This window comes from Rhinoraja longicauda, chromosome 7 (genome assembly GCF_053455715.1).
Source record: "Rhinoraja longicauda isolate Sanriku21f chromosome 7, sRhiLon1.1, whole genome shotgun sequence".
NCBI lineage: Eukaryota > Metazoa > Chordata > Chondrichthyes > Rajiformes > Arhynchobatidae > Rhinoraja > Rhinoraja longicauda.
Genome location: NC_135959.1, coordinates 49,803,741 through 49,821,431, shown reverse-complemented (window position 1 = coordinate 49,821,431; position 17,691 = coordinate 49,803,741). Strand labels below are relative to the sequence as shown.

At 39.7% G+C, this 17,691-nt stretch overlaps 1 protein-coding gene across 1 annotated transcript; it reads right to left on the bottom strand.

The window, feature by feature from the left end:
* Nucleotides 1-3,227: 3,227 nt before the first annotated feature.
* LOC144595261 (uncharacterized) lies at nt 3,228-14,616 on the bottom strand. Its single transcript, XM_078402542.1, has 2 exons — nt 14,503-14,616; nt 3,228-7,119 (listed from the first exon to the last, which is right to left on the bottom strand). Exon 2 carries the CDS (start codon nt 6,927-6,929, stop codon nt 4,770-4,772), a length of 2,160 nt encoding a protein of 719 aa, XP_078258668.1. The 5' UTR covers nt 6,930-7,119; nt 14,503-14,616; the 3' UTR covers nt 3,228-4,769.
* Between the last annotated feature and the right edge of the window lie 3,075 nt (nt 14,617-17,691).

Sequence of the window (17,691 nt, the reverse complement as noted above, 5' to 3'; positions counted from 1 at the left end):
GCTCAATTGGGTTCAGATTGGGTGATTGACTTGGCCACCCAAGAATTTACCATTTTTTAGCTTTGAAAAACTCCTTTGTTGCTTTAGCAGTATGTTTGAGATCAATAAACACAACATTAAGGGTATAAGGAATATATTAAACAGCATAATTAGAAATAACTCTAGACAGATTAATTACCCGCAGTATTTTATAGAAAATGATAAGACAATAAATAACATGGATGACGTGGTTAATAAATTTAATAATTTTTTTGTAAGTGTTGGACCTAATTTAGCAGAAAAAATCCCAGATCCGGTGACATCTAATGATAATCTTATAGAAACGAATCCAAGTACAATGTTTCTTAAACCGGTAGAAGAAATGGAGATTGTAGATATTGTTAATAAATGCAAGAATAAAACATCCACTGATTATAATGAGACAGATATGAAAATAGTAAAAAAGGTAATTGATGGGATTTCTAAACCACTAACACACTTATCATTACAAACTGGTCAGTTTCCCAATAATATGAAAATAGCTAAAGTTATTCCGCTGTATAAAACTGGAGATAAACACCACTTCACAAATTACAGACCTGTTTCTCTTCTCCCACAGTTCTCTAAAATTCTGGAAAAACTTTTCGTCAACAGATTAGACAATTTCATAGATAAGCACAATTTACTCTCTAATAGTCAATATGGATTCAGAAGTAACCGGTCAACATCACTAGCTTTAACTGAACTCATTGAACAAATCACAAATTCTATAGATAAAAAGAAATATGCTGTTGGGGTATTCATTGATCTAAAAAAAGCATTCGATACAATAAATCATGAAATATTAATCAATAAATTGGAATTATATGGAATTAGGGGGTTGGCTTTAGAGTGGGTTAGAAGTTATTTAAAGAACAGGAAACAATTCGTGAAGATGGGAGAATATCAGTCTGGATGTTTGGACATTGTGTGTGGAGTCCCCCAGGGGTCAGTGTTGGGTCCTAAACTCTTCATCATCTACATCAATGATATATGTAATTTATCAAAAATATTGAAATTCATCCTATTTGCTGATGACACTAACATTCTTGGTTCTGGTGAAAATTTACAGCAACTTTTGGACAGTATCACCTCAGAATTTTGCAAAATTAAAAAATGGTTTGACATTAACAAATTATCACTAAACTTGAGCAAAACAAAAATTATGATATTTGGGAACAGTAAAATAAACAATCAAGCAAAGGTACAGATAGAGGGTGTTAACATAGAAAGAGTAAATTAAACTAAATTCCTTGGGGTGATAATAGATGAAAAAATTTGCTGGAAATCTCACATTAAACATATCCACAGTAAAGTATCTAGAAGCATTTCAGTTCTGGCCAAAGCAAAACATTTCCTAGATAACAAATCACTTCGCATTCTGTTCTGTTCACTAGTTTCACCTTATTTAAGTTACTGTATAGAGGTGTGGGGAAGTACATATATAAGTTCACTACAACCACTATTCATACTGCAAAAAAGAGCCATTAGAATAATTCATAATGTCGGTTTTTGTGAACACACCAACTCATTATTTATAAAGTCTAAAATAATCAAATTTTATGACATTGTGGAATATCAAACAGCTCAATTCATGTACAAAGTGAGAAACAATTTGCTACCAAGTAACTTACAGGAAATGTTTTATGAAAGAGAGGGGGGGTATAATTTAAGGGGAACATTAAATTTCAAGATTCGCAATACTTGAACAATGAAAAGATTTTCTATATCAATCAGTGGAGTAAAGCTATGGAACAGAATGAATGCGGAATTAAAACAATGTTCAAACATCATCCAGTTTAAAAACAAATATAAACACATGATTTTTTCTAGGTACAGTGAGGAGGGGGATTAACAGTCACCAGGAGTCTACATATAATAACACATCATTATTTAAATAAGTATATCTATATGAACATATAAGGGTGTATGAGTATTTTTGTATTAATATCTGATACTTGATAAATATTGATTAGGGAATGGGGGTAGGATTAAATAAGTTCACACTTCTTCCTACTCCTTTTCGCACATGTTAAGTAATGGGTGAAATTCCTTGTATTTCTTCTGTTTTTTTGTTTATTTTGTTTTTTAATTGATGTCTTTTAACATGTTCGAAATAAAATAAAATGAAATGAAAAATGAAAATTGTTTTGCTGTAGAATGAACCGCTGGCCAATGAGTTTTGAGGCATTTGTTTGAACTTGAGCAGATAGGATGTGTCTATACACTTCAGAATTCATTATGCTGCTACCATCAGCAGTTGTATCATCAATGAAGATAAGTGAGCCAGTACCTTCAGCAGCCATACATGCCCAGGCCATAACACCCCCACCACAGTGTTTCACAGATGAGGTGGTATGCTTTGGATTTTGGATAGTTCCTTCTCTCCTCCATACTTTGCTCTTGCCATCACTCTGATACAAGTTAATCTTCGTCTCATCTGTCCACAATACCTTTTTCCAGAACTGTGCTTGCTCTTTTAAGTACTTCTTATCAAACTGTAGCCTGACCATCCTATTTTTGCAGCTAACCAGTGGTTTGCATCTTGCAGTGTAGCCTCTGTATTTCTGTTCATGAAGTCTTCTGCGGACAGTGGTCATTAACAAATCCACACCTGATTCCTGAAGAGTGTTTCTGATCTGTTGGACAGGTGTTTGGGGATTTTTCTTTATTAATGTGAGAGTTCTTCTATTATCAGCTGTGGAGGTCTTCCTTGACCCTTTGCGATTAGTAAGCTCACCCGTGCTCTCTTTCTTCTTAATGATGTTCCAAACAGTTGATTTTGGTAAACCTAAGGTTTGGCGGATGTCTCAAACAGTTTTATTCTTGTTTCTCAGTCTCATAATTGCTTCTTTGACTTCATTGGCACAACTTTGGTCCTCATGTTGATAAACAGCAATAAAAGTTTCCAAAGGTGATGGAAAGACTAGGTGCTGAGAACTCTCTTATACCTGCATTAAGGAGGCATTTAAACACATTGAGCAATTACAAACACCTGTGAAGCCATGTGTCCCCAACATTATGGTGCCCTGAAATGGGGGGACTAAGTATAAACACGGCTGTAATTTCTACATGGTGAAACCAAAATGTATAAAAAATACCCTTTAATAAAATCTGACAATGCGCACTTTAACTACATGTGTTTTTTTTCTATTACAAATCTCAAATTGTGGAGTAGAGGGAAATAAATAAATTATGTTCTTTGTCCCAAACATTATGGAGGGCACTGTCAGTGAGAATAGCATGGGTAACTTTATTTTGACCAGAATAGACACAAAAGGCAGATTTGCATCCTGTGCCGTTTGTTTTCGATAATTCAAATATTGTCAGTCTGATTTAAATTCAAACACACAATGCTACATATATTTGATATTTTTATTACATTAACAAAACATACATTATCAAAACATTATCTGGATTTCTGATGATAAAGGTTGCATATTTACTTACAGAAAGTACTGCAAAACTTATTTATTGACGAATAGACAAATTGAAGCTAGTAGAAAGCCAATACTACACTGTAATTATCTCTGAAACAATCAGCACCAAATTCTCATTAGTATATGGCCAATACTGTTAGTATACACAAAAAATTGACTGTTTGAAAATTGTAATGTAACCCCCTCACTAAATATACCAGTGAGTTAGCAGACAAGATCAACACCAAATTAAAAAGCTGTACAATAAGCAAATACCTGTACCACTACTGGAAACAGAAATTCCATCGACAATCTCACTTGGAAATTACAGGCTTTACCAACCACTAGCTCAAGCCATTCAAAATTTTAAGTACATTCAATGGATTTTATAAAAGTACTTGCATTCACACGTTATCTAATATTTTAGGTTACAGTAGAAACAAAATGGTACATTTCCTTTTCCTAATAATATGAAAAGAGGAAATTATTTTTTCTAGTTTGTTTCTAGAACAAAATAACTCAACTTTGCAAACTTACCTAATACAGCTAAGCAAAATTACTAATAAACCGCACACAGAACACAAGTATAGGAAAGCTTTTGTAATTTGCCATTGAGCTTAACCAAACACTGAAATGATGCGTTAAAGATTCTTAAAAAAATCGAATTTTAAATTCTGATGAGTTGAAACGAATATGGATAATACAATCGCTAAGAAGCATTACTCAGAATAAGCAATGTCACTCCAGCAATGCATCCCTTATGACTATCCAAGAACAGAGAACAAAACAAAAACACAAAGTGCTGGAGTAACTCAGCAGGCCAGGCAGCACCTCTGGAGAACATGGATAGGCGACGTTGCGGGTGGGGATCCTTCTTCAGGCTACCTGATCTGAAACATCATTCATCCATGTCTCCAAAGATGCTGCCTGACCTGCTGAGTTACTCCAGCATTTTGTTCTTTTATGTAAACCAGAATCTGCAATTCCTTGTTTTTACAAGAATGGAGTACATTTTTCTTCTGTTGCTAATATGCAAGTCTGTGCCAGTTAGCAACGAAGAACGCTCAGATTGTTGTCAGCATAAAATATCTCACTTTCAGGGTGTACCCAAGAAATAAATGATGCTAGTAAAGTATGAGTATATTTTAAAATATTTACAAGGTCCATTTGTTTTATAAGACTTTAAACAAGACTAGCAATCCTGAATTGGACACTCTTTCCCAGTCACATTTCTTCAAACTGAAAAATGTAATCAAAATTGTTAATGCAGAAGTGGAATACCAGTGCTGGGAATTGTAATACCGTTCCACTTCAATATTTACATTAAAAGCTTTATTCATCTCCCTTGCTAGATATGACACTGCCACTTTGACTCTGCTGACATTTATGTTTTCTTAGTTCACCTGGAAGTTGAAATCCATCTCCACAGGATGTGCAGTGAATCGGAAATTCATTGGAATGAGCTATCTTGACATGTCCTATGTAATTAACAAACAGGTAAGTGCTGTAAGGACAGTAATTACATTTGTAAAGTGTTCGGTTATCAGGCATGCTAGCTTGATTTGTCTTTGAAATATTTTGTTTGTGAATTTTTAGATGATCACGCAAATCAATTTGTTTATCAAACCTGGCACTACAAATATCACAGTTAAAATTTTTCCCCTCAGCATTTGGTTTATGAATATTCAGATGGTGCTGCAAATCCTCTTCACTTTGATACTTGACATTGCAAGGAATGCAACTGAATATTTTTCTTTCTGCAGTTTTTTCCACATCATTTGAGACTGACACCTCACGAGTGATCTCAGAGATCAGTGGCTTTTGTATTGCATGGAAAACTTTGTGCTTTTGGTACATATCTTGATCTTCAAACATTTTTCCACATTCAGGACAACATATACTCTCCTTCGGAGATACAGAATCTTGTTGATAAGCTGCCATGGGCTTTTCCGCTTCCAAATGTTGCAGCTTTGATGCTTGAACCTGACCAGCACTTTGTTCTACACATTTTTTTCCTGTTTCTGCAGGTAACTCAGCTTCAGATGGTTCAACTTTTGACAAAGAATTTTCTTGTGATTGTACTTCTTCCTTAACAAAACTGGGAGGCGGGACTGAAGGAGATTCTGGACCGATTGACTTTATCTCTTGTACTGTATTCTGCTGTTTCTTAGCATCAATATTTTCTGAACATTTATTTTCTCTTGGCTGAGAAGTACACTGCTTCTCATGATTCTTAAATGCCCTGGCGTAATCAGACTCAAAGTCGCATTTAGAACATTTGTAATAAGCTTCTCCGGTGTGAACTGACATGTGCCTTTGAAGCTCCTTGTCCATAACAAAACATCTTCCACATTCACCACACTTATAAGGATAAGGCTTGTCGTGTACCCTTACAACATGATACAGGGCACTACTTTTGCTTTTACAATGGAATTTACAAGAATTACAGTAAAAGGTTCCCCTGACATACTTGACATTTTCTTGTAAACGTTTTACATAATCTTTTTCCACAGATGTCTCTGCTGGGTCAAGCGAAGTTGGGAGCTTTTTGGTATTATCTGAATTTGTCAATTCACTGAGGTCATTGGACATGACATGCACTGCAGGGTTATTTGATATGGTCAGTTTCTCAGGATTATTTAAGACTGCTGACTTTTCAGATTTGTTCAAACCTGCAGGCTCTTTAGAAGAGTTACTTGGAGCTATTGATTTACGGGTGGATCCATATTTAGTTGGATACTGACCACTATAATCAGAAAACTCAAACTCGTAAGGTGGAGCATTGGAATCCTTCAGCTTTTTCTGACAATTATGGATATTTAGCTCATTAAGACTACTGAATCGAGTTCCACATTGTGTACAGTTGAAATCAGTTTTTACTTCTTCGATTTTACGCTTTGGTCTTCCAGGTTTTCTTTTAACGGGTTGCCCTTCAACTGTAGTCACACTTGTCTCCACTGGTTTTGTAGGTTTTATTTCTGCTGTATTTGCAATTATTTCAGAACGCTTTTTTCGTCCCCTCTTTTTCCTTTTCGTAGATTTTCCTTTCTCAATCACTTTGGCTTCTTTGAGTTTTTTCTTTGTGACGCGTGGCCTTTTATTAGTTTCATTGCCTGTTCTTGCGATAGGCTCCTTTATTTGGGAAGCTATTTCACTTTTGCTCGGTTTTGGGTGCTGCGTTGCAACATGATTATAAACATCTCTATATACTTTGTTTGTGAAAAAACACAACTGACAATGAAACAATTTGGCAGTTTTCTGATACATCACAACATTTGTTAAATCTGAGAATTCAGGGTGAATTGAACCAAGATGCTTTTCCAAAGTTTCATGATCAGTGTATGTAAAATCACAATGTACACAAGTTAAATGTCCAGAATTAAAATTTAGCCGTTCACTTTTCATTTTCTCTCCAGTATTGAACTCAACAATACGTTCTTCATTTTGGCTTGTAAAATTGTTTCTGTGTATCGCTGCTATTTGTGGATCCATAGTGAAACAGTTGACACTGAAAGTGTTGGTGTCGTCCTTTTGAATGTAATTTTTGTGAATATACCCTGGGATCCTTTGGGAATTATTTTTTGGAAAGATCAAGTTGCACTGCTTTGCTATCCATCAAGCAGATGTTACAATAAAAAAGATCAATCTCATTTGGATTTGCACTTGGGCGATGAACGTTCACCTACAATTCAAAAACAAAACCAAATTGATTATTTTGTACAAAATCATTGTTATCTGTTCATAAGCAATAGCTGTTTAAAAATTCAAAAGACCAGTCTTGTTTTAAATCAATACCTATTTTATCTTTTTAGAGGATTTTAGTGATATGGATACAGAAATTATTTTTCCTTTATGAAATGCTAGACTATTATCCCTTAGCAGTATATAACAGCAGAGTGCAAGGGTAAATAATTAATTGGAAAATCATAATTAGTTGAAGTTGACAGAATGGAAAAAGGACGTGGATACATTAATAACAATAGGAGATTGAGTTTCTCTTCTGTGACCACAATTTTGGAAAATAAATTACAAACTAAACACAATAATGAAGGAGACATTAAAAAATGTTTCTCCTTAAAACACTCAAGAGATCATCTTGCATTTCAGGCAACCTGTGTTAATTAATTTGTAATCCCAGTCTATGTAAGATTTAATGGGATTTATAAAAAATGCTGCAACTCAGATGATCAAAGTGGCATCAGAGATGTATGTTTTGATTTGCCATCTGCTTGACATACTGAGTTCTTTAGTGTTCTTTTTTTTTGTTTCGAATTGCAGCATCTGCAGTCTCTTAGTCTTCAAGAAGGTTGGATGACCAAATCCTTTAGAAATACTAGTTCCTACTATTTCTAAATAAAGTAACCTGTCTCTGACTACTACCCAGTAGCTTGAATATTAACTGTAATGAAATACTTTGAAATATTGGTAATGGCCCCCATTTGGGCCAGTTGTCCATATAATCTTGGCACCTTGCATTTTGAGTGTAAGGGGATCATAAATAGGAAATTAGCAAAATAGTGGATAGGATTGCAGAAACAGCTGCGACCGGGAGAGCGAGCAGGTGTGAGAAAGGTGGCTGCCAGCCAGCCTCACTGACTCAGTGTGTGAGCAAGTCTGTGCAGTATTGCTGGCTCTGCTGAACTCAACTTAGTCACTGGTTGCTGCAGCTTGGTGATGGTGAGGACAGAAGACATGCAGAAGTCTCCTGACCCCAATCAGCAAAAAATACCTACAAACATAGAGCAGTCAGCAAATCCACCCCCATATGGGATGACCATAAATTGGGTGTTCATTACTGGGAGAGGCCTGCGTACCATGCACTTTTACTGCCCTATCCCCGTATCCTTTGATTCCATTAACCTGATAAATCAACCTTTCATGGATTTGAATGTAAACTACGACCAGATCTGCTGAGGTAAAGAATTGTGAAGATTAGCCCTTTTCTGAGTGAAGCTATTTCTCCTCATTTCATTCCTCAAAGACCCATCCCTCATTTTACAACCACAATCCCCGATTCTAGACTCATTCGACAGGGGAAACATTCTCTTTGTATTCATTGTGCTCTTAACCTTTTCACTGATCCCCATTGGGGATATTATTGGGAAAAACCCCCAAAAAATCACATTAGATCTGAAGGGTCTCGACGCGAAACGGCACCCATTCCTGCTCTCCAAAGATGCTGCATGTGCCGCTGAGTTACTCCACCATTTTGTGTCTATCTTCGGTTTAAACGAGCATCTGCAATTCCTTCCTATAAAAATATATCACATTCACTGGTTCAAATGGAGCTCAATGGGTCAGGCAGCATCTGCAGGGGCAACAGGATAATCAATGTTTTGAGTCGAAAATGTTGCACCGTGAATCTTGATGCTGGGTCAAGACCCAAAAAGTCGACTATCCCTTTACCTCTATGGATGTTGCTTGACTTGCTGTGTTCCTTCAGCAGTGTGTTTTTTAGCTCCTGATTCCAGCATCTGCCACCTCTTGTCTCTTCATTCACTGGTTCCCCTAATCTACTCCATTATACATATCCTCAAATAGAAATAGGATTCCTCTTCCAGAAATCTCAGTTATCTAAACTCAATGATGATTCATTACAAAATTAGGAAAGTTATGTTTGAATTATGTAGGCACTAGGGAAAATCACATCTGAAGTGCCTTGGTCGGCTTATTTAAGGAAAAATGTTGTGAGTTGGAAGCAGTTCAGAGAAGATTCACTGGAGTAATAACTGAAATGAGCAGATGAAAAGCCGTGAAAAGCTTGGAGGGGCTAAGCCTGAAATCACTGAAGTTTAGAAGAGTGAAAGGAGACTTGATCAAAACACATGATCCTGAGGGGGTTTGACAGAATGGAAGTGGAAATGATGTTTTCTTTTAAGGAGGACAGTAAGATATAATCACTATTTAAAAAAGGGTCATCCATTTTAGAGATTACTCAGAGGATTAAGGAGTATTTTTATGCAAGAGATATATAGATTCTTGATGAGCAAAAGTTAAATATTATTGGAGGTAGGAACACCGAATTGAAGTTACAGCCAAATTGGCCAAGATCATTAAATGAGAGTAGGCATGAGTGGCCAAGAGGTCTACTCTTGATCATAATTTAATAATATTAAATCTTTTATCGTATAATAGGTCATTAGTTTACTTTTTCTCCTTTCTTTATTAAATAGTGGGGTCACATTTATTATTCTCCAATCTGCAATAACTATTCCAGAATCAAAATAATTTTGGAGGGTTATAACCAGATAACCCGTCAACTCTGAATTCTTCTGATGTAGATCGGGTGCTTGGATTTATCAGTTTTTATTCATTAATTTCCCTGCTAGTTTTTATTTAAAGAAACTAAGAATAAGGTTGGGTCAGAGCCTTGATATCAATTTCAATATCCTCCTTTGGTAAAAGTAGCAGCTGTGTTCCTGGGAGCAATGGTATCTGATTACTTTGGAGGGGATTCACAGAAACATTTGTTTTATTCAAGGCAGCTTTTATCTTTGCGCCAAAGTACATTTTAAGTGATTCTCTTGTTCCAGATTGAAATTGCGTTATAACCAATTAGGCCAATGTAGTTTAGTGTCCCCTTATTCATCAATCACTTTATATCCAAACACACATTTTAGCAGAACTACCTGCATTCACAGGCCTATCAACATTGGCCAAAAATATTTTCTGTGTCCTGCTTTTTAATTTCATACATACTAATTCTTTACAGAAAGTTGAATTCACTAGATTTAATTCTGCAGCCATTTCTGACGATCTGCCCTATCTATCCCCCCATGATTTTGTAAATCTTGAAAAAGTGCTTCCTCCTTCTATTTTCCAATGAGAATAAATCCAGCTTGTCTAATCTCTCTTACAGCTGCAGCAGACCTCCCAACATTTGATTTTACAAATTCATAATTTTGATGTCCAAAATTCAGAATTTTACATCAAAATTGATATGGCGCGTAATGCAACTTTTCAGCAAAAAGAAGTATGCACGCCAAATGCGCATACGCGCTACATTAAAGTGTGAAAAACAACTATTTCCAACAGTCTGTAGTTCTTGGACGGCATGTACAATGTCAGGCCTATCATGAGTATATTCTGCTATTTATAGAAAGGTTATTGAACAGAAATAATTTTTACAACACAAAGAATAAATTGTTTTGTTTTTTCTATTTTGCTTTTTCCTTACACATCCCAATTCTCTTGGTATTGAATAAAAGGATAATGGCCATAAAATGTATGACTAAAGTTATGAAGAGTTTCATTTAAAACTGCACATACCTAATTTCATTGAAGACATACTTGCTCCAGTGGTCTTCAACAGCAAATCACAACGGTCCATGTCCCCCCCCCCCCCCCATTCATCCACCCCACCCCTCTCAACCTCAGCCATGGCCAGGCCAGCCCAGCGGCGAGGCATGTGTTTGGCGGAAAAATGTGAGGCAAAATCAGAATAGCAGAAATGAAATAAGAAAGAGGAAACTTTCCGCAAAATTCGGAGGTCTGCTACAGCCTTCCTTCCCAGCCAACATCCTGGGGAATCTCTTCTGAACTCACCCTACTGTTATGTCTGCACTGTAGTAGGGCGGCCAGAACTCATTACTCCAGTGCATTCTAACCAATGTTTTGTACATCTGCCATGTTGAATGCTCCTTCCCTTTGTTTCTGCTGCTAGTTTGTATATTTCTAATTTCCACCTCTAGCTCCATTTCCTTCTCGCTTGACTCTTCTGTCAGATTCCCACCACTCTGCAAATCTATTTTAATTTCACAAAAGCACCGGCAAGCCCACTCTTTAGGAAACGGGGGTTCCCCTTTTCCATTAGAGATAAGATTCTCACTAGGGTCTCCTCGATGTCCCGCAGCTCTGCTCTTGCTCCCCCTCTCCCCATTCGTAACAAGGACAGAGTGTCCCTTGTCCTCACCTTCCACCCCATCAGCCGTCACATACAACATATAATCCTCCAACATTTACGCCACCTCCAACGGGATCCCACTACTGGCCACATCTTCCCATCTCCACCGCTTTCTGTTTTCCTCAGAGACCGTTCCCTCAAACTCTCTGGTCAATGCGTCCCTTCCTACCTAAACCACCCCAGGTACTTTCCACTGCAACCGCAGGATATGCAACACCTGTCCCTTTACCTCCCTCCTCGACTCCATCCAACCCAAACAGTCTTTCCAGGTGAGGCAGAGGTTCACTTGCACCTCCTCCAACCTCATCTGGTGTCAACTTCTCTACATCGGCGAGACCAAGAGCAGGCTTGGCGATCGTTTCGCTGAACACCTTCGCACAGTCTGTCTTAACCTACTTGATCTCCCGGTAGCTCAGCACTTCAACTTCCCATTCCCAATCTGACCTTTATGTCCTGGGCCTCCTCCATTGTCAGAGTGAGGCCCAGTGCAAATTAGAGGAACAGCACCTTATATTTTGCTTGGGTAGTTTACACCCCAGCGGTATGAACATTGACCTCTAACTTCAGATAGCCCTTGCTTTCACTCTCTATCCCCTCCCCCTTCCCAGTTTTCCGACTATTCTTATTGTCTCTGACTGCATTCTATCTTTGTCCCGCCCCCTCCCGACATCAGCCTGAAGAAGGGTCGCGACCCGAAATGTCACCCATTCCCTCTCTCCCGAGATGCTGCCTGACCCGCTGAGTCTCCAGCATTTTGTGTCCACTTGCAACAAAATTGGTCTTGACCCTGTTAAGTTCTCAGCCTTCCCACGTCTAGAGAAGCAACGCCTGGCAAAAATCTCAAGTCATAGAAATTGGAAGCCATTCCTCGGGCCATAAATTTGCTCTATCCTCCTATTCCTGTACTTGTTAGCAAATGCCACTGGGAGCAAACTTGATATTACTACCTCGTTCTTTTGTATTTAATTTTTTTCCCCTCGTTCTCTATGTGTAGGAAGGAACTGCAGGTACTAGTTTACACTGAAGATAGACACAAAATGCTAGAGTAACAAACGGCAACTCTGGATAGAAGGAATGGATGACATTTCGGGTCGAGACCTTCAGACTGAGAGTTAGGGGAGAGGGAGAAACAGATATGGAAGGGTAAGGTGTGAAAATGAGACAAAGGGGACGAAGTGCAAGGAAAATGTAGAATAAATCATTGTTAGCTAGGGGAAGGTGACAACGAACTATACAAAGATTAAATTTAATCTGGTCACACTGGTTGGAGAATTGGGATGGGGGAGGGATGGAGAGAGAGAGAGAAAGCAAGGGTTACTTGAACTTGGAGAAGTCGATATTCATACCGATGGGTTGTAAGCTACTCAAGTGAAATATGAGGAGCTGTTCCTCCAATTCATGTTGGGCCTCACTCTGACATTGGAGGAGGCCCAGGACACAAAAGTTAGTATGGGAATGGGAGGGGAGTTAAAGTGTTCAGCGACTGGGAAATCATGTAGGTTTAGGCAGACTGAGTGGAGGTGTTCAGCAAAACGATCGTTGAGCCTGTGCTTGGTCTCGCCAATATATAGGAGTCCACACCTGGAACAGCAGATATGGTAGATCAGGTGTAAGTGAACCTCTGCCTCACCTGAAAGGACTATTGTGGTCATTGGAAAGAGTCGAGGGAGGAGGTATAGGGACAGGTGTTGCATCTCCTGCGGTTGCAAGGCAAAGTACCTGTGGAGGGGGTGGTTTGGGATGAGTTAATCAGGGAGTTGCGGAGGGAATGGTCTCTGAGGAAAGAGGTGGAGATGAGAAGATGTTGCTCGTGGTGGAATCCTGTTTGAGGTGGCAAAAATATTGGGAGGATTACTTGCTGTATGCGACAGCTGATAGTCATTCTCTACAATGCTTCCAGGTCTTCATTATGGACCACAAATTCTACTTCTTCGCTTTCAGTAAACTCTGGATACATTTAGTGACAACCTTGACCCTGACATCGGGGAGGCGATATCCAGAAATCACATTCATGCCCATAGAAGTAGCTGTTTATTCCACCGTAAGCTATTGGTCTCTCAGTCTACTTCTTTCTTCCCTATGCAGCTGAGCAACTCCTGGTGCCACATTCTCAGATTAATTTCAATAATCAGAGCACCCTTTCCACCACCAATTTGTTTTGCCGCATTATAACCTAACCTCTTGGTTCAATCAATACACATTACGGTCAAAGCTCCTCAGGAACTTTGGAGGCACAGATGCTGGATTTTTGAAATCCTAGTTCCTACCATTTCTGGAAATTTGAGCAAAAAGTGTTGGGGAAACTCTGCAGGCCAGGCAGCATCTGTGGAGGGAATGGATTGATGTTTGTTGTTGGGTCCCTCATCCATCGGATCTGAAATATCGTGTGTCCATTTTCTCCACAGATGCTGCCTGATCTTACGAGTTCCTCCAGCACGTTTTAGTTTTGCTTCTCTGACCCTTTCTCATATTGCTGATAAATTGCAAAGGTTGCTTCTGCTCCATAGAAAATACACGTGTCATTTTTTTACACTCACAAACTCATTTTCCCTGGGCCAAAAAACCCCGAGAAATTCGATTCCTTCGACTTTTTACAGGTTGCTTCTGCTCCATAGAAAATGCACCGCGTACAGAAAAGTCGCCGCAAGCCAAATTAATAAGATCGCAAGCACGTGTGGGGCTGCGACATTGCTGCAAAGTTCACGATATCCAAGGACCGTGTTGCTCTCTGGAGCGGTGGCACCATCGGGAAACTCCTGGCCAGACCGACCAGGATCTCTCCTAGAGATGGCCCGGCCTCCCGCCCACGCTTCTCACTCCTGCTTTTGGCGCTGACAATGGGCCTGCTTGGTGCCGCCGCGATTTCTCACATTAAGCGGAGGGGAAATCACAGTAGAGCACAACGGCTGTGGTGGGGGGGGGGGGGGGGGGGGTTGTCGCGACGGCGCGGTCAACCTGCGGCCGCCGTTACCCGGGTGGGCGCGCGCGCGTCCACCCGCTTTTTGAACGGACGGCCGGCGCGAGCCGAGCGAGAAGGGAGACGGGCGCCATGTTGCTGCCGTGCCGACGGGGAGAGGGAACGGGATAGTCGGCGAGAGAGGAAAAAAAATCTGGGCTAGGGACACGCCAATCGAAGCCGCCGCCGTCCGGGGATTTGCTCACCTTGACGCCGATCACCTTTCTCTACTCCAGCTGGCCGGGTAGGGTCAGTCGACCGAAGCAAAACGGGGTCTGGCCAAGGCAGGCCCGTGCTGTCAGGCGCGTACGACGTGCGAGCGAGTGGGCGGGCGGGCGGGCGGGGCTGGGGGCGGAGCGGGCTGCGCTGGGCGGGCTGCTCCTGCTCTGCCTCTCCCAACGATAGCAAGATAGACCACTCGACCCTAAAAACCGTAGTAGGTCATGGGTAAATTTCAGTGGTATTTTAGGAAGCAGATTCTGTGTGCTAGACTGGACAGTGTTCACAACTCTTTGCGATGTCTTCGTACATAAAATGTACGAGCTGTCTGTCCGTGGGCGTGGGGAAGAGAGTGGAAGTTTTGTTGCCTCCATCACAGTGAGGGGGTGTTTGGAGTCACTGTGATGGATGTTTGTGTTGGGGTCATGTGTCTTGTGTTCTTTTTTTTTTTGTGTGACTGCAATGTAATTTCGTTCGGTACCTCAGTACCGAATGACAAATAAAGCTCTGTATTCCTGCTCTGTATTCTCTGTTTGCAAACAATTATTTTTGTTCAACTTCTTGGATAAGTTGATAGTTGACATTTATAACTATTTCTTGAAGAGTTGCTGCTTCGTGATCTTTAAACTTTGGATATTACTGATTGAATATTTGCACTAGAGATCCACTCTCTGTATCAGGCCTATTGATCATATTTAATGAACTGTTCTTTGATTTCTCAGTTGATTTTAATTTCTCCTCCACGAGCTGTATCTCTTTTTGTTTTTCCTACATTTTAAAAAGTCATGAAAGCAGAGTTAGGGATTTGCAAACAATAGAACTCTACTCTATCCACAATATAATTGAAAAGACATTTAACTTTATATTTAGAGCCAAGAAAATGTGAATTGGTGAATTGATTAGTTAAAAACCCTTGACAGCCACTAAAATGACCAATGCTGCCTGACGTGGTACAGAAGCATGAATCCAATTCAAATACACAATGGTGGAGTAAATCACCGGGTCAGGCAGCATCTCTGGAGAAAAAGGATGGGTGATGTTTCAGGTTAGGACCCTTCAGACAAGGGGGGAAAGGTGAAGAGCTGGTATAAATCAGGACCTGATCTTTTCATTGGTTAGCTGATATGTGAAACAGTGCAACCCTGTATATCTCGCAGACAAAATGATGTAGATCATACCATGAATGGCAGAAATAAGTGTTATCCTTTTTGAAGTTCAATTTTGAATGATTTAAAATTGAGGGGGTTGGTGCAATATACTGCTAACCCACAAATGTGTCATTATGAGATATTCAGCGGGTAGTCCATAGAGCTCAGAGGACCATCGGAACACAGCTACCAGCCTTGGAGGGCATCTACAACACACGATGCCTCAGAAAAGCAACCAGCATCCACAAAAACTCTTCACACGCCTGCAACAGTCTGTTCGAGCTTCTACCATCGGGCAGACGATACAAGGCCTTCTACGCCCGCACCTCCAGACTCAGGAACAGCTTCATCCCCAGGGCCATAGCTGCCATGAACCGGTCCTGCTGAGCCGGATGGTCACATCGCACAGTGAACCGGCACAGATCTACTGCACTTTATTCTGTTTAAAACTGTTCTCATTTGTTTCATTGGGTTGTATAAACTAATACTGACTAGCTAATTAATTTATTGCATCATATGGGAGGCGCATTCCCAATCTCATTGTACCTGTACAATGACAATAAAGATATATTGTATTGTATTGTATTGTATTGTATTGTATTGAAAAATCCATAAATCACAATAAAAACCCAAGAAGGTGCCTGTTATTTGACCAACTTATCGGTTGAATTTAAATATGATTTTTTTTACAGGTTGTAGGGTAGTGGTAGGGATCATGTTAATGCATGTAACTCATTTTTCACAAAAGTGAGGATTAGCACTATATTGCACCGACCCCCTCAATTATAACATATAACCATATAACAATTACAGCACGGAAACAGGCCAGTTTGGCCCTTCTAGTCCATGCCGAACACTTTCTCCGACCTTTCTCAGACCATAACCCTCCAATCCCTTCCCATCCATATACCTATCTAATTTACTCTTAAATAATAAAATCGAGCCTGCCTCCACCACTTCCACCGGAAGCTCATTCCATACAGCCACCACCCTCTGAGTAAAAAAGTTACCCCTCATGTTACCCCTAAATTTTTGTCCCTTAATTCTGAAGTTATATCCCCTTGTTTGAATCTTCCCCACTCTCAAAGGGAAAAGCTTACCCACGTCAACTCTGTCCGTCCCTCTTAACATTTTAAAAACCTCTATCAAGTCCCTCCTTAAACTTCTGCGCTCCAAAGAATAAAGACCCAACCTGTTCAATCTCTCTCTGTAGCTTAAGTGCTGAAACCCAGGCAACATTCTAGTAAATCTCCTCTGTACTCTCTATTTTGTTGACATCCTTCCTATAATTATATGTTAAATTCAAAACTAAACTATGTTATTATTCATGTCTAAAGCTAGCACTTCTGTATCAGTGTAGGTATGTATGCATTACATTTTATTACACTAATATAGAATGTAGGAGCCATTTACGCTTAATTTAGTTACTGTCATTGTATTATGGCTATGTTTAATATTTCTAGTTTCTGTCTTTTTTGCATGCTTGTGGGTATGATTTGATACGTAATGGGGAGTGTCCACATGGGAGGAGGCTAGCGTAGCGACAGATTGTGGGTCAGTTTAGTCTCGGAGGATGGAGAGAATACAGTTTTTTACCACACTCACGTCTGCCACGCTCGCGCCAGTCACACTCACGACTCCCACACTGCCATTACATTAGGGTAAAAAACTGTTTTCCGAATGGAATTTGCGCAAAAAACTTTTCTCCGAATGGAACTAGAGTAAAATACTTCTCTGAATGGAGTTTGAGCAAAAAGGCTATTCTAACAGAAGAATCTAAGAAAGACTTGTTCTACAAGCAAATCCGATTCAACAGTGGAATTGAAGAAGCTGAATCTCTGCCAGAGATTAGAGCTGAAATCCTGGAACAAAGAATCTGCCGGTCGAAGGCAAATTGACACGGTCTACACCTGTGTCGTAATTTTAAGTTAAGAAGTTTAAAAAACTTAAAAACCTGTGGGAAAATTTCTGCAGAGGTACTGTTTGATACAAGAAGCTTGTTTATGCTACGAGGAGATAAGAAAACCA